The sequence below is a fragment of the Oryza glaberrima genome, chromosome 7, assembly GCF_000147395.1.
Source record: "Oryza glaberrima chromosome 7, OglaRS2, whole genome shotgun sequence".
NCBI lineage: Eukaryota > Viridiplantae > Streptophyta > Magnoliopsida > Poales > Poaceae > Oryza > Oryza glaberrima.
In genome coordinates this window covers 7,032,797-7,055,584 of record NC_068332.1, presented here as the reverse complement: position 1 = coordinate 7,055,584, position 22,788 = coordinate 7,032,797, and the positions used below count along the sequence as shown (strand labels likewise).

The 22,788-nt window shown below is 42.3% G+C and overlaps 2 protein-coding genes and 1 pseudogene across 2 annotated transcripts; all 3 read left to right on the top strand.

Annotated features, from left to right (window-relative positions):
- Positions 1 to 3,710, top strand: LOC127779278 (transcription elongation factor TFIIS-like). The gene is made up of 2 exons (XM_052306009.1): positions 1 to 313; positions 2,455 to 3,710. Exons 1-2 carry the CDS (start codon positions 110 to 112, stop codon positions 3,394 to 3,396), a joined length of 1,146 nt encoding a protein of 381 aa, XP_052161969.1. The 5' UTR covers positions 1 to 109; the 3' UTR covers positions 3,397 to 3,710.
- An 8,470-nt stretch (positions 3,711 to 12,180) lies between these two features.
- On the top strand, positions 12,181 to 15,304 carry LOC127778646 (uncharacterized; annotated as a pseudogene).
- A 2,383-nt stretch (positions 15,305 to 17,687) lies between these two features.
- LOC127778322 (uncharacterized) lies at positions 17,688 to 20,949 on the top strand. Its single transcript, XM_052304908.1, has 3 exons — positions 17,688 to 19,040; positions 19,626 to 19,802; positions 20,426 to 20,949. The coding sequence occupies exons 1-3, from the start codon at positions 17,820 to 17,822 to the stop codon at positions 20,741 to 20,743; spliced, it is 1,716 nt and encodes a 571-aa protein (XP_052160868.1). The 5' UTR covers positions 17,688 to 17,819; the 3' UTR covers positions 20,744 to 20,949.
- The last annotated feature ends 1,839 nt before the right edge of the window (positions 20,950 to 22,788 follow it).

Below are 22,788 nucleotides of genomic sequence, written 5' to 3'. Positions count from 1 at the left end.
CTCCTCCTCCTCGAGGCTCGAGCTGCCACCGCCATTGGAGCGGCACGCCACGACACGCGCCACCGCCGCAGGAGGAGAGAGAAAATCCGGAGGCGGCTTGGTGGGGTCGATGGGCGCAGCGGGGGCGATGGAGAGGGAGCTCCTGGAGGCGTTCGAGGCGGCGAGGAAGGCGGCGGACGCGGTCGGGGAGGCGGCGGCGGCGGCCGGGGCCGGGGCCGGGGAAGGGGAGTCGCCGGAGGCCGCGCGCTGCGTCGACGCGCTGCGGAGGCTGCGCGGGGCTCGCGTCACCACCGCCGCCCTCGTCTCCACTCAGGTGAGCCGCGCCGCGCACCCTGTTTGTTGTTAAACACCGAGCGCGGGGGGCGTAAGTAGATTGGGAATTGTAGAGGAATCTGCTCTGGTTGTTGTTCTGGCGGTTTGGGAGATCTCTCGGCGAGGGGTCTTGCCGAGGAAGGGGGGGAATGTGGGTTCCTGGGAAGCGATTTTAGGGTTGTTTTTGCGGCTTCAGATTCAAATTGTTCGTATTCGCATGGATAGGATTTTCGCGTGATAGTTTAATTGCTGTATATGCGTGCGGGGTGGGGGTTCTTAGATGTGAAAGAGGTTGGGGATTATGAACATTAGGATGCTTGTTTTACCCTGCTTGCAAATCTAAGGAATATTTAGAATATTCAGATTGGTTGATTTGGTAGCTATTGTACGGACGCTTCATTGAGGGGTGTTGGTTGGGGTTAGATTTGGATAAGGGGTTGGAGCAATGCTATCATTGGGATTTCCTTGATGTCGAAACATCAAACATGGGTCTACTATACTGGTATGCTGGGCAGGCGCAAATTATTCGTAGGTACTGATTTTGCCTGAGGTGGTGGTGTCCCAAATTATTCGTAGGGACTGATTTTGCCTGATGTGGTGTCCTATGTGGTATCAGTTTAGGAAACAACCAATGTTGGTTTTTCTCCTGCTTAGGAGAAAATTGAAGTATGGTGATATAGCCCAATGTTCTAGAAGTTGTTTGCGCGGGAACTATTGTTGCACGGGAGAATTGTGTGGCAGTGTGCGGCACGCGAACAAGGTTGGACCCAGGCAACCTGGCCCATGGCTTGGGCCCTGGGACAGAATTTTCTCTGTCTTGGCATAAGCTTGGCCCACATACAAGGTTCGTTCTAAGAAGTGGCCCCACCTTGTAGTACTTATGTGGCATAATTGGACGCTTATGCAGTATAATCGGTGCTTATACAACTTAAGAGGTACAAGGTTGGGGCACCCGCTCCTTGTATGCGGCCTAGTATACCTTTTTCTAGAACATTGCTCAAATTACAATAGGGCGGCCTGGGCCTTGGCCCATTTTGGGGTATGCCCCTACACGTGCAGATGTATCTCGTAACACAAATGCCTATTTTTTGGGGGGTTTGGCCCTGGGGGTATCTCATATCCAAGTCATTCTTTTCTATTGAAAAGTAAAATATAAAAAGTATCGATGGCGAAAGGATACCATAGGATAGTTCGTAGAAAGATGTGGGTTGTATCCTGATTTTGTCATAAAAAATAACTTTCTTATTGTCCACTAAAAGATGAGATGAAATTTTGGATTCTTTCCATCGCTTCGTCACCAGCAAACAAAAGTTCAACAAATTTGAAGCTATGTTGCTCTAACAGTAGATGACAGCAGTTGCTGAGCAATTACTTGCTGACTATCCTGCATTCCTGCTTGCTGACACATAATCTTTAGGATTATTTCCATGTCTTCATAACCAGTAAACAAAAGTTGATGCTCTGAAGCACTGGTGCTCTAGCACCGATGACATCCTTGCTGGACAGCAGTTGCTTAGCGTTACTGGTTGACTAAGCTGCATTCTTGCTTGCTCACACATAATCTTGCTTACCATTTTTAGCAAGCACCCAGTGTTTAGCTGATATTGCTTTATTTATTACCATGTCCAGTTATGTAAGATATGTACTTCCACCTATTTTCCTTCCTGTTTTGCTCAGCGTGGCTAGCATGCAAATGTTTCCCTTTCATAATGGTATGATGTTTTTCTTCATGATAACATCATATCTTCCCAGAGGGACCTTATCTAGTTATTAATGTGGAAAGCTAAAAAGCTTGTAACATATGCATGTGGTGTCTGGGTAATACAACTCTCTTTATGTCATATACTAACACTCACACAATATTCTTGTTTGCTGGTCTGTAAAATCTTTCCACAAGATTCACTTATGGAGTCATGAACTGAAATACCTTTAGTAATTTAAGGTTTTTAGAATTTCAAAAGCGAATTGAATTTTTAATCCCAACTCTTAGTGCTGCGCTGTTGCTTTCCATGTTCTGAAAACTGAGTGTCTAGGCTTTTATTTTCCTTTTGTAAGCTTATGTTTCATTCGATTGTTTGCAGTTCGTCCATTAGGAGATTGACTCTTCCGTACTTACTCCAATTTTATCTTTTGTTCTGATAGATCGGCAGACGTATTCGCTATCTCACCAAGCATCCTCACTCAAGCATAAAAGCAACAGCTTCAGACCTATTAGGACACTGGAAAAAGGTTGTCATTGAAGAAGACAAGAAAAATGGGGCACTGCAGAATGGAAAATCGAGTTCTACTGTGGTAAAGGTTGAGAAGGTGGAGCCTATGAAAGTTGAAAAGGCATCACCAAGGGCTACTGTCAATAATAATAATATGGATACCAGAGTTGTGAACCACAAAGGTGGAAAGGTTGAGAAGTTTTCTAATGCTGAGCTAAGAACCCAATCTATCAAGGTTGAGAAAGTACAAAAGGTAGTTCACAAAGTATCTTCTGTCGAGAACCCATCTCCTGTCCAAGGTGGTCCTCCAAGACTGACATCCGTTGTTAAATGTGGTGATGCTAGTCGAGACAGAATTCGGGCGATACTTGGTGATGCCTTCTCCAGAGTTTCTGAAGAGACTAGAAAGGATGACAGGGAGGAAGTGAGGAACATCATAGATGAAGTAGCAGCATGTGACCCATTCAGGATTGCTGTGATGGTAGAGTGTGCCTTGTTTCAGAAGCTGGGGAATTTTAATGGACCTAATAAGCAAAGGTACAGATCATTGATGTTCAATCTGAAGGATGATCACAACACAGACTTCCGGAGAAGGGTTCTTCTAGGACAAGTGCAGCCTGAGAGAATTGCTGACCTAACCCCGACAGAAATGGCTAGCGACACCAGGAAGCTTGAGAACAAGAAGATCGAGGAGAAGGCTCTGTTCGAGTGCGAGCGTGGAGGAGCACCGAAGGCCACCACTGATCAGTTCAAGTGTGGCAGGTGCGGCCAGCGCAAGACTACCTACTACCAGCTCCAGACTCGGAGCGCCGATGAGCCGATGACGACGTTCGTGACCTGCGTGAACTGCAACAATCACTGGAAGTTCTGCTAAGCTAGGCACATCCTACTGAGAAGTGTTAGTGTAGTTGACCCTGGAGTTTGACAGGCAGGTTAGTTTCGGGCCCTGCTTATCTGGGCCCGTTTCATCTTTTTTTTCCCCTTAAGTTAGCTTGTTCCGAATTCGATTTGTTCTAGTGCCATTTGACTGCATAATGGCCGGCCGTTGGGCTTGCATTGTCAGGCTACTGCTGTTGTACTTATCAGTCTTGTTTATTGTACCATTGGATGCAATAATGCCATAATGGTCATGCTCATGAACTGAAGTTTTCACCTGTCGTGTAACTGCACTTGATCTTGATTCGTCGTGTGGTGTGGTTCTTCCTTCGTACTGTTCTCTCAAGGTGATTGATTTGCAGCTGTTTTTGCACATACTGTCATTACATACCGTCATGCCTCCTTGGCTCCTTCCCAAATAAGCTCACGCAACTATGCAAGTGCAGAACATCAAAGTGAAAACGCAATCTGGCTTTTCTCAACTGTCTATTTCGCCTCGTCTCCAGAGTTGAAAGGCAAGTGGTTAAGGGCTTAAGGCTGAAGAAGAATCTTCCTGGAGTATTTGAGAAAGTTGCACTCCAATATTCCAGGACCTGCAATACTTTATCTACAAGGTGGTCGTCTTTTCTTCTTCTTTTTTTTCTTGAGTTTTTTTTTTAAATATCTGCAAGGTGGTGGTATTTTCTTCAGCTTTTTTTATTTTTTGAGTTTTGATATCTACAAGGTGATGGTCTTTTCTTATTTTCTCTTTTTTTTTGTGAGTATTTAAGAAAAGATGGTGCTATTTTATAGACTTGTATTTCCTCTGTTGTTTCTTCTTAAGATCTAATGAAATAATTCTGTACAATGTGCTTTCCACTATGAACTAATAACTGCAATTGAAGTATTGATTAGGTACTGGAGTAGTTTTCTTCTTGTTTTCACAACAGTAGTACTTCCTCCGTTCCAAAATGTATATATTTTTTTAGGTTAGCATGGGTATTAAGAAAGTATGTGAGAATGATTGGAGAAAGTGTGTGATTGGTTGAAAATAGAAAGTAAGTGAGGGAGAAAACATTGTGATTGGTTGAGAAGAGGTAGGTGGAAAAATAACTTTATTTTAGGACAAGGTATTGTGCTAGAAATAACTATATTTTAGAATAAAGGTAGTAAATTATTAGTAATCAATCATGTCAACAAAATTTTATCCCGGAAAGAGATGGGGAAAGGGAGGGGAGATGGGGGAAAGGAGTATAAGTAGCTGTGTGGTTTTCCTGTGGGGCCCACATGTTTTTTATTTTTATTTTTGATGCCACGTCCACGGCATGTCAGCTAAAACCGCTTACCATAATGCTTTAGGACTATATTTGTACCGGTTTTACAAGTTAAGAGACGTTATATCTGATATTATGATACCTAAATCCTGAAGCGAACTTATTCCACCAAGTAATGTGCATGGTTTCCACCACGGCCACTCCACTTTTAGCCCGATTGAACCCACTTTTGGCCCGATTAAATCCGTAACGTTGAACTGACTGCGAAATCACGAACCTGGGCTCTCCTCTCATGGCCTGCACGCCATGCCGTGACTAATTGGCTTCAACGCGCTTTGATTGTGTGTCAAGTTTGGTGGTGCTTAGGAGCATATGTGTGTACCCCTAATATTTGGAGGAGACACATTTTCTTCCTACTCCTTCAATTTTTAATCACATCTTAGATCCAATTTTTATACTATTTGGTAACGGTACAACTTTTTTGGCACTATCAAATTTAATAGAGTAGAATCGATATTTAGTTGTGGCATGAGTTGGTATCGAAATAAACAATGTGCTATTACTGAAGTCATCAAAATTTTGTTGGGGAAAACCTAACCTTCCATCCCTGGCCAGCTAGCGCGAGGAAGGCAGTGACATGGACCATCAGTGCCACGCCTCTGTCACCAGCCAACGCACTAGGAGCAAGGTGTGAGAGACATGGAGGATTGGGTAGTACCCAATGCCTCAGCCATCGACAAGCTCCTGTTCTGAAAGAAAGACGGTCACCAGAAATAGACCAAGGTCCGGACTGCTCCATTAAAATTTTAGCACAACGCAATTTTATACGCTGAAATTTCGAAGTGCTCCATAAACCTTTCATCCCGAGCCTCAGGTTGTTGTCGAAGTAGTCCCGCCCGCGCCCATGTGTGTGTGCGTGCAGGGGGAGGTGGGAGGTGCGGCAATGACAGTGCCACAATGTTCACTTTCATGACAGTATGGTGTGAATCGTGGTCCTGTTTGGAGCAAGGACAATACCTATACATATGCATCAATAACTAGATATGCAGGCAGTAATAATAGATATTCCAAATCCAATTTTGCATTACACCCTTGGGTTCAAAAAAATATCCGATGTTCGGGACATATTGACAAGGTATCCAAAGTCATCCGCAACACCATTTGGGGTCTCTAGTGAATGCCCTAATTAGTAAAAACCCTTTAAGAAAATGTTACTAAAAAGAGTACATTATAATCTTAAGCAAGTATTTGTCATGAAAATTTAATGATCAAATCTACAAAGAATCAATCCAAACATTGTTTTTAATATATCAAAAATGAAATAATGTTGAAGTTGGTTGGGTCAATCATCTTTAAAACCATGTCGTATGTTAACCTTAGAATTATTATAATGGCGTGGCTATGGAATAATTAGGCACTAATCAATAATAATGCTATGCATTTGCTTTGCAACAGGATTAGGAAGAATATGAACGAATGGTTTTATTAGGTTTTGTTTTATATATTTGTTTTTCACTGTTTTTTGTTGGGTGAGGTGTTTTTAACGTGGTGGGAGTACGATTGTGGGAGGGGAGGAGGACGACTCCATTTTCATAGTAGTAGAGTTATTTTTGCAAATCCATTTTAATGCGATCCCTCGCTACGACGTGGTGAACCGAGGGCTGATCATAAGTGGAGACGAGACACAAAATTCAACATGCTACAATGACTACGGAAAGCATATTGATATCACCTGCAGACATTAAGGACGGCAAGTTAGTGACTATATGTGATGTCATCCATCCATCTATTGAACATGGTGCTCAAATCGATATTTCTATCCTATGTAAATTATATCCCAATTTATATTGTACATATCTAAGGGCACTCCCAATTGATACCTATAATAGTTACTATGGAAATTAATACCCTTGACACACAGGATTTTAGATGATATGGAAAGAGAACAGAAAGTGTCTTCCATCCATTGGAGGAGAAAAATGTCTTCAACACATTTTCGAAAAAAATATGTCCAATAGTGAGAAGTAAGAGAAAATAAAAGGAATAAGATAATATTTATTGTTGGCCCCACTTATATATACTATGTATTGAGAAAGTTATTTCTATAGTTGTGTCTATGTGGCATTGAAGTTTCAGTTGTACACCAGTATTTGTAGGACTGCATAGCAACTGGGTCTATGGAAATATACCATTTCATTTGGATTCTACCAAGTTTGTGCTTATGCTATTAACAATGTTCGAGCTACATTTGCATTCAAGCTTGATACAAGTTCTACAACACGCCTACATTACACTTTGACTTGTTTTTTGTGTAAGCTATCTTGCACCAACTCCCCCCCCCCCCTCTAGAAGGTTGGAAGCTATAACAATGGGACACCGTGTAAATATATAAGATCAGCTCTTCACAATTAAGCCATATGTTTACTCGTCCAATTTTCAAGAAATGCAATGTTTAGGTGGGCCAAAATATTATCTCATCAACCGTGAAAAGAACTTCAAATAGAGAAAGATACATACCTCCTGCACTGTTGTTTCAGAAAAGAAAATGATAGAGTTTTTGGGTGACCAAAATAACATCTATACCATGGCAAATCATGACAAGGTAGGTACATCATTTCATCAGTTCAGTGAATTTGTTTAGAAAATAGTTCTCACTTGTAGATGTGGATGAAAACAGATTAATTTTGTAAAATACAAAACAATAGTCGCCTCTTTATAGTGATGTACCACCATAATTCTTGAAGCAAAATAGCACTATATACCACAATGTATAAATGTGGTTTTGAAATTTTGAATTGTTTTCAAATATTCACCTAACTTACATGCAAATATTACCAAATTGCAAGCTCACAACCATCACCAACCATAACGCATTAAAAGCGGCGGTTTCCAACTTTAAACCCATAAGCATATGCGGATTTCTTAGTTGACAGCGTCACACTTAGTTTTCTATGAGTCTGCTACGTTGTTAAAGTTGGGTTGCATGCCTCATATGCACCACTATCTCTCCATTTATACTTATTTGTGCATACTAATTTGAATGATACGGAGTACACATTCAATGAAGGAGATGGTTTGGAAATCCACCAAGCTAAAATAAAACTTTATCTCCTTAAAAAAATTCAAGTTTTTCAGCATTCCACCTTGTTTGTTTCTAAAAACCATATAGGTGGATGGCACACGCCAATTCACAAACCACAAGACCATACACTTGTAAAACCCTGACAAACCTTAGTCTGAACTTCATTCACGCCCAGGCGCAGGCAGCCTCCCAGAAATAATCATGATGGTTTCACTAGACTCAACGACGCCGTGCACCTCCAGCGACAACTCCTCATTCATGGCCACCCCGTTGAGCTCAAAGTGGTAGTCCCCTTCGGCCAGCAGCGGCGTCTCTGGGTCGCCCTCGAAGTTGTCATTCAGCTGCTCCCGCAGGGTGGCGACCATGTCCGCCGGCGACGCCTCCAACAAGAAATCCATGTGCTGGGAGCGTGAGCCCTCCATCAGCAGCCCGATCACAATCTTATTGTCGTTGGCATCCACGTTGGTGTTGCGGTTGTTGCCACTGCTGCTTCCTGCCTCCACCATCTTCTTGCAATCGACAATTGTCACCTCCACCACGCTAGAGTCGAACTCGACGTAGGCACATAGAGGCCAGTGATCCATCATCACCATGAGGCCGCCACACACGAAGTCGTCGACGCCTAGCCACATGCACTCCGGCAGGGGCATGGCCTCCTTTTGCGCACCATGGATGCGAAGTTTTAGGGCAGCCACGCTCTCCTCGCGACGGGCGAATACCGTGACCTTCCGTCCCCAACTAGCCGGCGGGAGGTAGGTGGTGACATGGACCATATCATGCGTCCTATCGCCGCCGCTCCACTTGCCAGCCCGTGGATCCAGCAGAACATCGCCGCCACCTGCCAATGGAGGAGAAGCAGGACATGAGAGCCATCGAAGATGGGATAATACTCAATGTCATGGTCATCAGCGAGCTCCCTGTTCCAGAATAAAAGGCGTTGCGAGGTCACCGGGATGCCATAGCAACTCTCCACCTTCTTCTTGATCTCAACAACCTTGTCGAAGGGCTCGACCACGACGGTCAGGTGGCAACTATGGCTGACCACCGTCGGCAATACCACGACGTTAACATCCATGGTAGTATGATGTGAATTGTGGAAGAATACAACGAGGGAGAGGCCGTATATGTAGCAAGTTGTTTATGTCTAAATGGGTTCGGTTTGGAGCAAGGGCAATAACTATAGATGCATTAATAGTTTCTAATGAAATATACATGCATTAATAGTTCCAAATGAAATATGTATATGCATTAATAGTTTTAAATGAAATATATACACACACATTAATCACACATATTGCAAATCCAATTTTGCATTACACCCCTTGTGTTTCATAAACAACAAATGTCCGGGACATTTTGGCATGGCGCCTGAAGTCTTCCGCTACTCCATTTGGTCTCAAGAGAATATCTTACTTAATCAAAACTTTTCTTGAAAATATTATTGAAAATCTAGTACATTGATAGGGAGCACTCGTACAAAAACTCAATGATCAAATCTACAAAGATCAATCCAACTAATTTTTTAGTACGTTAAATAGTAGAGTTTTAGAGGTTGGTTTGGTCAATCGTCTTTAAAATCATGCCGTTTGCTAACTTTTGAATTATAATGATGTGGCTACTTAGGGATTAATCAAAAGTTTAGCAAATCTAGTTTTGCATTACACCCTTTTTGTTACAAATAATATCCAATGTTTTGGACTTTTTCTTGCAAGGTACCTGAAGTTATCCACGATACCATTTGGTGTTTATAGGGGAATATGCTGCTTAGCAAAACCTTTTAAGATAATGTTACTAGTAACCTAGTACAATGTTGTGTTAAGGAAGTGATTGTCATGAAAAATTTAATGATCAAATCTACACAAATTCAATTGAACAGGTTTTCTAATGTATTAAATAGTATCTAAAGTTGTAGAAGTTCTATCAGTCCATCTTTAAAGCCGTGTCATAATCTAACTTTGGAATCATTCCAGTGTTGTGGCTACGCCATGCAATACTTATTAGATACAATTCAATGGGCTACACAAAGTGTATGGAAAGTGGATTGAGATCCCTGTAGTGACTACTAGGATGGCAAGTTAGTGACTGTACGATCTCATCCATATATCTATTGAACATGCATGGTGCTTAGATGGATAGCTATAATAGTGTCTGCTATAGTAAATCTACATTTTTTGTCATGTGTAAATTCTACCTCAATTCTCCTTACACTTGGATTCATATTGTACGGACCTAAGGGCCCTCTAAATGGGTGTCTATGGCAATTAATATTCCTGAGCTATAGGATTTTAGATTATATATATGTTGTGAAGAGTTAAAGAAGAAGAAAAGTGAGGTAGTGTCTCGTGTGAGAAGTGATTTAAACATAAAAACTAAGAATGTAATATTGCATTGGAGGAGAAAAATGTCTTCAACACATTTTCGAAACAAATATGACCAATAGTGAGAAGTTAAAGAAAATAAAAGGAATGAGAGAATATTTATTGTTACCTCCATTTATAGATAGTATGTATTGAGAAAATTGCTAATTTTTGGTGGGACCTAGTGTGTGGTGGTAAGCATTATAACCTTTTTAACTTTAAACCTCTTTTGGCGTATGTGGACACTAGTCACGCTACGGTGCTCAAGTTGGGCTGCATGCCTCTCGTATACACCAATATCTCCTTTTATATTTATGCACATATACTAATTTGGAATGTTTGGGGTACTCAAATTAATTCAACAAAAGAAAGGCCGGTCATCCACCAAGGTAAAAAAAAAATATTTTCATGTACAAAATTTTAAGTTTTCCTAAATTCCATCTTGATTGTTCTTATAAATTTACCAGTGGCGGATCCAAAAGTTTTCTTAAGGCCGAGCAAACATAACAATATATACTAGTAAATATGGTAATTTATGTAACTCCATAGATTCTTTACCGTTGATACAAACACATGTGATGTAGTGAGGCACCGAGGTTTAATTGCTTTGCTAGTTTGCTTGCTAATATGGCCTCCATTAGTTTGTATATGAGTGTGATTAGCTAATTTGGTACTAGTAAGTGTTAAGTACTATTTAACGACCTGCATGCAGTGGAGCCTGGGCACTGCCCGTGGTGGCTGGACCTTGGCTTCGCCGTTACTAGAAACTATATAATATATAATAAAGGTGGATGACACACACTAATAAAAAACCTTCCACTTGTAAACCATCAAAAGAAAACTCATTCTGCTAAAAAATAAATATTAGTAATCAATATAACTAAGACATCTAGAGGAAAAGCTACCTGGTGCGCGTTTTGGGGAGCAGAGCGCCAGAGCCTAACTAACTTAATTAATTTTATACTCCTAACTAACTGAATTAGTTTTAGATAATGATAGTAATTAAGATAAGATTTTTATGGAAGATTTTTTTTACTAATAGATTGAAAACTTTTAAGTTAGATTTGAAAACTTTCAACTTAAGTTTTAAACTTTGAAGTCAAATTTTGAAAACTTTTAACTCTAAATTTAAACTTATAAGACAAATTTTGAAAACTTTCAACTCAGATTTGAAACTTTTTTCAAATTGAAAAACTTTCGATTCAAATATTTTTGAAAACACATGTGCTATCGATTTAAAAAACAGAAAAAAACACAAAAAGAAAAAACGCGCGAGGGGAGGGGAATCGAGAAAAGAAAATAATTAAAAAGATGGAAACAAATAGCGATTAAAAAAAAAGAAAACATGGGGAGAGCTAGTGCCAGCTGGCGCGCGCCAATTCTATGCGCCAATTAGAACGAGGCACCTACAAGTCGGCGCCCGATTTTTTTTTTCAAAAATCAGGCGTTGCTTCACCAAGTAGATCGAACATTTTTACTAATTAGATCGAAAATGTTTCAATCTTTTAAAAAACCGAAACACAACCAAATCAGCTTATGAAACATTTTACTACAACGTATTAAACAACGGTTTCTAATAAATCAGACGCTATTTCAACCTATATAAAAACAATGTTTCAGTAAATAGCAAAAGAATTTTTCAATTCTTAAAAAAAGTGAAACACGATAAGATAGCTAGATGAAACAATTTGGTTCAACGTATGCAACAAACGACTTGAAGCTATTGCAACACTTAAACCCCGTGTATATCAACAACCCACGTGTCCATTAAGATGAAATTATTAAATAGTATAAAAATCTATTATAACATTTGATTCATACATAGTAAAACATCACGAGTATACTAACTAAAACATGGTTAGTGGAACAAAAATGAAATGGATCCTTAATAAGACGTGCCCGTTATATACGGACGGTTGTTGCTAGGGAGCGCTCGTGGTGGGAACACGTGGTGCGGGCAGCGCGTGTGGGAGATGCGGCCTAAGGGCGCTTTTTTTTTTTTTCGCGCATCGGGCGCCCAGCACTAAGGATTTTCCCAATTAGAAAAACAAAAAGAAATTGTAGAGTCGATTCGTGTCCGGCCTCAGAATCAAATCCGGTAAAAAATCGCCGCTCCCCACCAAACCAAGCCAGAAACCCCATTTCAAACCAAAACCCTCCTCGACGACGAGCTCGAAGCGGCAATGGCGGACGGCGGCGGCTACGACCTCCTTACGGCGCTCCCCGACGACGTCCTCCGCCTCATCCTCGCCCGCATCCCCTCCACCGCCGAGGCCGCGCGGACCAGCGTCCTCTCCCGCCGCTGGCGCAGCCTCTGGACCAACCTCCCGCAGCTGCGCTTCGCGGACGTCACCGACCTCGCCCGCGTCGCCGCCGTCCTCCGCCACCACTCCGCCCCGGTCCTCCTCCTGCGCATCGAGAGCAGCGACCCCGCCCCGGAGTAGATCGCCGCCGTCCTCGACTTGGTCGCGCCCCGCCTCCAAGGCAAGCTCCTCGTCGACATCATCACGCCGGGGGACCAAAATTCGGCGGCGGGGATCGGGAGCGCGATTCAGATCCCGACCTTCGAGAAGGCCACGGAGATCACCATCCGCTTACTACGCGGCATCGGCATCCGGCTGCCACCACCATCCGGCGTCTTCGCGAGGCTCACCGCGCTGAGCTTGAGCCACTGAAGGTTGGACGACCAGAGCCAGCGCGATCTCGGAGGCGCCGTCTCGTCGGAGGGGTGCCCGTCGCTACGAGAGCTCCGTATCCGCAATGCCGATGTGGTGTCCAATCTAGCCATCCGCTCGGAGTCTCTCCGCCTTGTTCAGCTGTCTCGACTGGAAGGGATTCGTCAGCTCACCATTTCTGCTCCTGCGCTTACAGAACTAGATTTGTACGCTTGCTTATTGTGGGGGATGCCAATGGTTGACATCTTTGTGCCAGCACTGGGGACACTTCGTTGGGTTGATTTTTTCCGTTGGACGTCAGTCCGATTCAGAGCAATGCCAAACGTCCATACACTTGCTGTCTTTGTCATGGTGTATGGATACGTTTCACACTCTCTGCCACTCCTGCAGTATTTTACGGAAGCCCGCGATGTTCGTCTCTCTCTCATCTATCCCTCTGTGAGTGCACCTTCTCCCTCTTGTTGCATTACATTGTGATGAAGCTAATGTACTGATAATATTTTTCTAGTTCATAACCATTTACTAGTATCTTAGCATAGGCACATGCCGATTTAAAAGATAAGAGCAAGATATCATTTGTGGGACTCCTAATCAGATGCGAAATAGGAGTATGTAACTTGGAGAGATCTAATGAGTCCCTATGGCATGTAGATTTGGAGATAAATGACATTATTAGCCCAATTTTAATTCCTTAGGGCTTGTTAGGTTAATCCCCATGCGGAAGGCATTGTAGGGGATTAATTTCACATCTCAATAGGTGTGGAATTAATCCCTTCCAATTCCCCTTCAATCCCTTTGGAGGAGGGATTAACTGAACAAGGCCTTGAAGTGTTTACATTGTTTTGCTCAAGCCATAAAGTTGGAGGCTTATGGAGGTTCTTCCTCTGTAGCATTATATTTTTCTCTGATACATTTTTCAATATCATCACTTCCTTAATCCTTGTGCAAAGTCAAAATACACATATTAAGTAATTATATTATGTGAATTTCTGTTAATTTTCAGATCAGCAGTAACGATAAGCTCTTGGTGGAAGCAGTGAAAGATGAGCTCCCTGCCATTGAAATCCTATTTCTGCGGTTATTAACAGAAGGACATACTTTTGGACCTTGTGTATTCCATTTGCTTAGGATGTCTCCCAGTATAAGGGAGCTGAAGCTGCAGTTAGAAGATCACACTGAGGTAATATATAGCTTTTCAATGCAATTAAATACCTTGGTTTCTGGGGAAGTGGTATAAGTATTTGCAATTTAATACACCTCAGCTTGATCCTTTTACTATGAGTGGTAGTACTTGATGTGTCAGTCCCAGTACCGATATGTCCCTCCATGGTTTATCTATTAACACTACAAGTGTTTCCCTTCTTCAGGCTACAGCCTACAATCTACAAGTTTGATTGAACTGTTACCAATGCTGCTTTGGTTTTCTATGATAAAATAGAAATGATTAGAATGTAGCTGCAAATGTTGTTCAGTTGCTGGTGATTGATATGGGTATATTGTGGATATAGTAAGATTCATGTCGATGAGACTTCCAAAAAACCATGCCAAATGATCAACTGAAATTCCGACAAAAAATGTCGTAATCGTAGTCAAAGTGTCTGTGCTACATTTTTCCAATTTTTCTTTTTCTTTCTCCCTTTCTCTACAAATTACATCTGGAAGTGATTAGATCTGAAAGACATATTGCTCCTATATGAATAAAAGGTTTGCATGAGAATGATCATTTCCATTTTCCTATGTTGTTCCTGACTTCCTTTTATCTGTATCCTTCCGTAGTATTCTTAATATCGATTTCTTACATGCTCTTCATTTCAGGGTAGAAAAGTTCCTTGCTCATCTGGCTGCATTTGTTACAAGCCCCGTGACTGGGAAACCATGAATTTGAGGTTGGTGTTTCTCCGGAAAGTTGAAATCAACAACTTGAGTGGAGCAGAGTGTCAAATATATTTTGTCAAACGACTGTTGAGATGGATGCCAGTGCTCAAGACGATTACTCTAAGTTTTGATCCTTCAGTAACAGTCAGCGAGGAGCTGTCTAAGGAGCTACTTAGCTTCTCTACCCCAGAGATTTGCATGGAAATTTACTTGCACCGCGATGGAGCTAGGGTGAAGTATATTGCAGCGAACTAGACCTAGAGATGATTAACTGACGATGAAATGGAGCACAATAATCACCGAAAACAGGCAATTTCAGGCCTTCCTTTCAGATCAACTAGGGTAAGGATGTTCGCCTGTCATGATAGAGGATTGTCGTATACTTGGGTATGGTTGACTGCACGCACTCACAACTTGGGCCCCAACGTGTGTTTACATGCTCTGAGGAACGTTTCCAACATGCATTTGGAAGTTTTCTTGCTGCTGGTGAAAATTGTGAGATTGGAATTTTGTTTCATTTAACTGGGAATGCTGTGTTTTCCTTGCAGGAGTATATGATTTGTTCAATTTGCTCCAGGCACCCAGGTCAGTGTTCAATTCTGCCGTGGGAGGGTTATCACAGTTCAGTGTAAGATATCTAAAAAAAAAAAAAAAAGAAGAGAAGTTCACAGTGTAAGAGCACGTCCACCTCGTTTTTTTTAGCACAGTTGATGTCAATTCCATATAAGCACACCCTCAATATAGCATGATGTCATAAATTCGTTATAGATGCGTTTGCATTTGTTATCAGATAACTTCCATGTATGTGAATAATGTGATGGCAAGGCCCATCATCATTGTCTGCGTATTATCATGCTGATGTGAGATGTGCAACCGAAATAGGAGTAGATGAGTTTGAGATGTGCACGCTTGGTGTAAAGGCGTGTGCATTACTACGAAATCTGTACGGGTGAGCCACCCACATCTAAGCAAAGTACTGTGGAATTATGTATTTCCACTTATGAGGAATCTACCACCTATGAAAATACAAATTTTATAGGTGGATGTTTAAGATGGCTGTTTGTAGAAATGTCTCTTTCCAGCGGTAAGTTAACGGGAAAAAGAAATAGATGGTGTCGCAATCTATTGTGTCCTTATGCCTCAATTTTATCGAAGTTAAGTGATGCTCCATTGAAGATTCGTGCAACTTCTGTAATCTTAATTACGTCTCTTTTCTCACCTCTCAAATTCACACTCTACAAACCACTACTTACTTCATCCTAAAATATAAGCATTTTTAAGGTTGGCACGGTTATTAAGAAAGTAGGTGGAAATGATTGAAAAAGGTATGTAATTGGTATGTGATTGGTTGAAAAGAAAAATTAGGTGAAGGAGAATGGTTGTGATTGGTTGAGAAGAGTAGGTAGGTGGAAAAATAGCTTCATTTTGGGACAAGATACTGTGCTAGAAATAGCTACATTTTAGAACGGAGGAAGTAGTACACAACTATGATCCCTATGCTTGCGTGCCACCGCATGTGTTCCTGTCTTCTCACTAGCCTTGGTGAGGTGTTCCTGTCTTCTCACTAGCCTTGGTGAGGGCCGCCAACGACACCCTTCTCACGTATTCCCTCCCTTTCTTCACCTCCCATATCTATCAACTCGCAACAGCTCCACCGGAAATGTCATTGTTGTCTTGTCGATATTTGGCGTGATTACCCCACCCGTCTAACCTCCTCTATCTCCAGTGGTGTGAGCCACCAAATCAACCACCGCCATCCTCACCCTCACCTCCTAACCACATGGCCTCTCTTGCCCTTGCCACCGATCCTTGCCCACCCAATCAGGATTATCTGCATGGAGAAAGAAAATGCAAATGATCTTAGAGTACTTGTGCATTAAACAAGTTTTTGCCATTGGATCTTCATCAAAAGACACAAAAAGATATGCTAGAGTGACCTTGAATAGTAATAGATTAACAATACTCTGCAAAATAGTAAAATTTGGTAATGTGTAAATAGTGTTTTGTTACCGTCCTACCACATTGCATTGTAACAGCAAACTCAGCTCACAGTTGACACAGAGAGACATTCAATGTAGCAGCAAACTAATATATACTATTGACACAATGAGCCTATCTACCTATCTGTATTACAGCGAAGGATGCACATCCTCGCCCACCTCCTTGGTCATCCTACTAAACCCTATCCCATGCAAAAAAAAAAAAAATCTGATCTCACAAAAACATGTCAGTGTTCAAATGAAAAATAAATCTCCGGCATTATATGGTTTATAGTTGTGTCACTATATGTAAGTAAGTAATGTAATCTCTTTTCGTTCGAAGCATGGACAGATCCAGTGTGAGTGTTGGGGGGACTCGACTCAAGTCCCCCCTATCCCGTTGGATCGCTATTGATAAAAGGAGAAAGAGAAGGGAAAAGAGGGAGAGGAAGAGAAGGGGATAGAAGGAGAAAGAAAGAGATGAGTTCCACTCTAATATTTTTCCTCCGGTTTGGAGGTGGTCTCAATAAGTCCCTGTTTAGTTTCAAAAACTTTTTGCAAAAACATCACATCGAATCTTTGACATATGTATGAAGCATTAAATATAGATAAAAAGAAAAACTAATTGTACAGTTAGGAGGGGAAATCGCGAGACGAATCTTTTGAGCCTAATTAGTCTATGATTAGCCATAAGTGCTACAGTAACCCACATGTGTTAATGACGGCTTAATTAGGCTCGAAAAATTTGTCTCGTGGTTTCCAGTCGAGTTATGAAATTATTTTTTCATTCATGTTCAAAACCCCTTCCGACATTCGATCAAACGTTTAATGTGACACTAAAAAATTTTATTTCACCAACTAAACAGACCCTAACGAAACACGGAAAGAGTAATTATGAGTCATTGTTATCAAGAATCTAGCATTGCCAGTGATTATGAGTCCTCGTAATTCTTTTCCCTCAAGTAATGGACATTTAATCCATTTGTGTTTATTAATTGAGTGAGATTTGGGGTACAGTCGACTGGCAACTCTTCAACCTCAAAATCATATTCGGTGGGAAAAAAAAAATCCCCGGTTCCAAGTTCCAACCAAACCAGAAATCCCATTTCCAAAACCCTCCTCGACGTCGCCTCGGCGAGCGCCGACGCCGACGCCATCGCCGCGGCCGCGCCAAGAGCCACCGCCCCAACGCCGGCGAAGATGGATGCGAAGGTGGACGAGATGAGCAAGGCGTACCAGGAGCTCGTCGCGGCAGCGCAGGCCATCCTGGAGGCGCGGCGGCAGCCGGGCGGAGAGAACACGGCGGCCATGGACGCGGCGCGCGAGGCGTTCAAGCAGCGCCGGAAGCTCTTCGCCGTCGCCTGCGACGACGCCGACGCGCTCGTCCAGTCGGCTCGCCAGAGTATCGTCTCCGACCCCGGGCGCTTCGTCGACGTGGTGACCACCCCCGACGAGGATTCGGTGCGCTCTCCGACGAGGTCCTCCGCGGAATCCTCCTCGTCGAGCGGATTCGGTGCGCTCCCCGACGAGGTGCTCCGCCACATCCTCCTCCGCCTCCCCTCCGCCGCCGCCGCCGCGCGGACCAGCCTCATCTCCCGCCGCTGGCGAAACCTCTGGTCCACCCTCCTCCCGAAGCTGCGGTTCCCCGGCGTCACTGACCTCGCCCGCGTCGGCGCCGCCCTCCGCCTCCGCGTCGCCCCGGTCCGCCTCCTGCGCATCGAGAGCAGCGACCGCGCCCCGGATAAGATCGTCGCCGTCCTCCACTTGGCCGCGCCCCTCCTCGAGGGCAAGCTCTGCTTCGACGTCATCACGCCGGCGGCAGCGGCAGCGGGGGCGGCCGGGACCGGGGGCGCGATTCAGATCCCGTGCTTCGAGAAGGCCACGGAGATCACCATCCGCTTGCGCGGCCGCCTCGGCATCCAGCTGCCACCATCCGGCGTCTTCGCGAAGCTCACCGCGCTGAGCTTGAGCCACTGCAGGTTCGACGACCAGGGCCAGCGCGATCTCGGGGACGCCGTCTCGTCGGAGGGGTGCCCGTCGCTACGAGAGCTCCGTATCCGCGATGCCGATGTGGTGTCCAATCTAGCCATCCGCTCGGATTCTCTCCGCCTTGTTCAGCTGTCTCGACTGGAAGGGATTCGTCAGCTCACCATTTCTGCTCCTGCGCTTACAGAACTAGATTTGTACGCTTGCTTATTGTGGGGGATGCCAATGGTTGACATCTTTGCTCCAGCACTGGAGACACTTCATTGGGTTGATTTTTTCAGTTCGAGTTCAGTCCGATTTGATGAGAAGCCCAACGTCCATAGACTCTCCGTCTATGGCATGGTGTATGGACGTCGAAATACTCCAGGCTCTCTGCAACTCGTGCAGCATTTTACAGAAGCCCGCGATGTTCATCTATCTCTCGTCTATCCCTCTGTGAGTGCACCTTCTCCCTCTTGTTGCATTACATTATTATTATGATGAAGCTAATGTACTTACAATGTTTTTGTAGCTCATAACCATTTACTAGTATCTTAGCATAGGCTCATGCCCATTTAAAAGATAAAAGTAAGATAATATTTATGGGACTCCTAATCAGATGCGAAATATGTAACTAGGGGAGATCCAAAGAGTCCCTATGGCATGTAGATTTGGACGTAAGTGATTATGTAATGCAGAGGCACATTATTAAAGCAATTTTCCTTAGGGGTTGTTAGGTACTTAGGTTAATCCCCATGAGGAAAGCATTGGAGCGGATTAATTCCACATCTCAATAGTTGGAATTAATCCCCCCCAATTCCCCTTCAATCCCTTTGGAAGAGGGATTAACCGAACAAGGCCTTGAAGTGTTTACATTGTTTTGTCCAAGCCATAAAGTTGGAGGCTTCTGGAAGTTTTTCCTCTGTAGCATTATATTTTTCTCTGATACATTTCTCAATGTCATCACTTCCTTAATCCTTGTGTAAAGTCAAAATGCACATATTAAGTAATTATATTTTGTGAATTTCTGTTAATTTTCAGATCATGGATATGTCCTGTGAGCTCCTGGTGCAAGCAGTGAAAAAGCTCCCTGCCGTTGAAATCCTATCTCTGCGGTTATTAACAATAGGACATACCTTTGGACCTTGTGTTTACCATTTGCTTAAGATGTCTACTGGTATAAGGGAGCTGAAGCTGAAGTTAGAAGATCACATTGCGGTAATGTATACCTCTTCAATGTAATCAAATACCATGGTCTCTGTGAAAGTGGTAGAAGTATTTGCAATTTAATGCACCTCAGCTTGATCTTTTTACTATGAGTGGTACTGTGGTAGCACTTGATGTGTCAGTCCCAGTACCGATCTGTCCCTCCATGGTTTATCTATTAAAACTACAAGTCTTTCCCCTCTTCATACTACGATCTAAAAGTTTGATCCAAGTGTTGCCATGCTGCTTTGGTTTTCAATGATAAAATAGAAATGATTGGAATGTCGCTGCAAATGTTCAGTTGCTGGTGATTGATATGGGTATGTTGTGGTCGTAGTAGATTCATGTCGATGAGACTTCCAACGAACCATGCCAAATGATCAATTGAAATTCCGACAAAAAATATTGTAATTGTAGTCAAAGTGTCTGCTACATTTTCCAATTTTCTTTTCTTTCCCCCTTTCTCCACACATCACATCTGGAGGTGATTAGATCTAAAAGATATTGCTCTTATACGAATAAAAGCTTTTAATGAGAATGATCATTTTCATTTCCCTATATTTTCCTGACTTCCTTTTATCTGTGTCCTTTCGTAATATTCTTAAAATCAATTTCTTACATGCTTTTCATTTCAGGATGGAGAAGTTCCTTGCTCATCTGGCTGCGTTTGTTATGAGCCCCAGGCCTGGAAAAAGAATAATATCAGCTTGAATTTTCTCCAGAAAGTTGAAATCAACAATTTGAGTGGAGCAGAGCGTCAAATATATTTTGTCAAACGACTGTTGAGATGGACGATGCCAGAGCTCAAGACGATTACTCTAAGTTTTGATCCTTCGGTTACTGTCAGCGAGAAGGTGTCTAGGAAGCTACTTAGCTTCTCTACCCCAGGGATTTGCATGGGAATTTACTTGCACCGCAATGGAACTAGGGTAAAGTATAGTGCAGCGAACTAGACCTAGAGGTGATTAACTGACGATGAAATGGAGCACAGTAATCACTGAAACCAGGCAAATTCGGGCCTTCCTTTCAGATCAACTAGGGTTAAGGATGTCCGTCTGTCATGATACAGGATTGTCGTATACTTGGTTATGGTTGATTGCACGACTCACAACTTGCGCCTTTATGTGTGTTTACATGCTCTGAGGAAAGTTTTCATCCTGCTGGTGAAAATTGTCTGATCGAAAGTTTGTTCCATTTAAATGTGAATGCTGCCTGACCGAAAGGTTCAAATATCTAGTTTCCAAGTTTCCAATCTCTAATTTTCTCTCATAGCAAGGTAAGTATTGCTTGTGCTGTATCTGTGTTTTCTTTGCAGAAGCATATGACTTGTTCATTCTGCTCCAGGCACTAGCTAGTTCACTGTTCAATACTGCTGTCGGAGGATTATATCAGTTATCATAGTGTTAAGAGCTCGTCCACCTGGGTTTTGAACACAGTCGATGTCTGATTGTCCCAACTCCATAAATGCATACACCATCAATATAGCATACTGTCATATCGATGTGTTTGTGTTTGTTATCAGATAACTTCCATGTACTCATCTATATGACACTATTATGTGTTTCAGTTTGAAGATAGACGTGAATGATGTGATGACAAGGGCCATCATCTTTGTTTGCACATCATGCCGTTGTCGGCGTGTGGTTTCAGCCTGGTGACCCGCCTTCAATTCTCCTATACGCTGAATTTATTGTTAACTTGTTACAGAGTTCCTTCTTGGTTGTCCCATGCTTTTTATACAACCTTTGTTCCATAATATAGCAACCTAGGATGGGATAGGTTCTGTCCGGATTTGTTGTAATGTAGTGTCGCATGCATCTGGTTCAGGTTCAGGTGATATTATGGAATGGATGGAGTATGTGAGTTTGATTATGCATTTTTGTGCAGTAGACTGTGGGAGAGTCATCGCCGTCTTCATCGCCACAGATGGATCTCCTCCATTGTTCTCTCTGCTGCTTTCCTTCTCGACGATGTTCACCCATCAGAGCACCAACATGGTGATATATACAGTGTTGTTCGAGATCGATTAAGATGTAGACGAAGTTAGGCGCGAAAAGTGAAAAAGGCATTAGAGTATGATTAATCTATCTATCTATTATATACTAAAAGTCTATTAATCTTCCTATAAACGCTCCTAAGCCGTCATATAGCGCTCCTATAAGCACTTCTAGGTTGCCACGTGGCATTTTATAATCTCACCGTCGATTTTCATTTAAATTGGTGGACCCGTTATTTTAGACCGTTAGATTAGATCTATTTAAAAAATATTTATGCTTCCCGTCTATAAACAGAATCCGTTTACTTAAAAAAGAATCCTTATATCGAAAAACGTACATGGAAAAAAGTATACCTTTACGTACTGTTCATTTTTGGGAAAAAGAACAACACGTACGTATCGTTTACCGGAATAACATACCATGGAAAAGACGTTTACCCAACTGTTCATTTGAAAAACATGACGTAAGTACGGTAAAAAATGAAAAATATATGTACATGCTAGAACTGTCGTGGAAAAATAGACGATCATTTTAAAGGATTTTCTATACTAACAAAATTAAATTTATTAGTCCACAAATATGGTCACATGGCACTTCTACGAACACTTTTATACCGTCATGTGGTACTATGTAATCTTGCCATCGATTTTCATTTAAATTGATAGACCCATTATGAACCATAGGTGATGAAAACAAACTAGACGCCAAAGTATAGATCTTTATCAAAACATAAACAATAATACAATACTCTGAAAACTCTCACGGTCATATATATATATTTTTCAATGATCAAGGTATTGTATTTATACTGTATAAAAATTTAAGTAGTACTGATTAACACTATAAACAAATTGTGTCTACACAAAAACGTCAAAAATTCTATTTTTATGAAAAGAATTATTTTTTATCACATCTATATTCTCTTTCTTTCCTGAAAGGCATCGTGCAGTTAACATAAGTATAGGAGAGATATACATATGGTTGAGTTGAGACAGACCAAC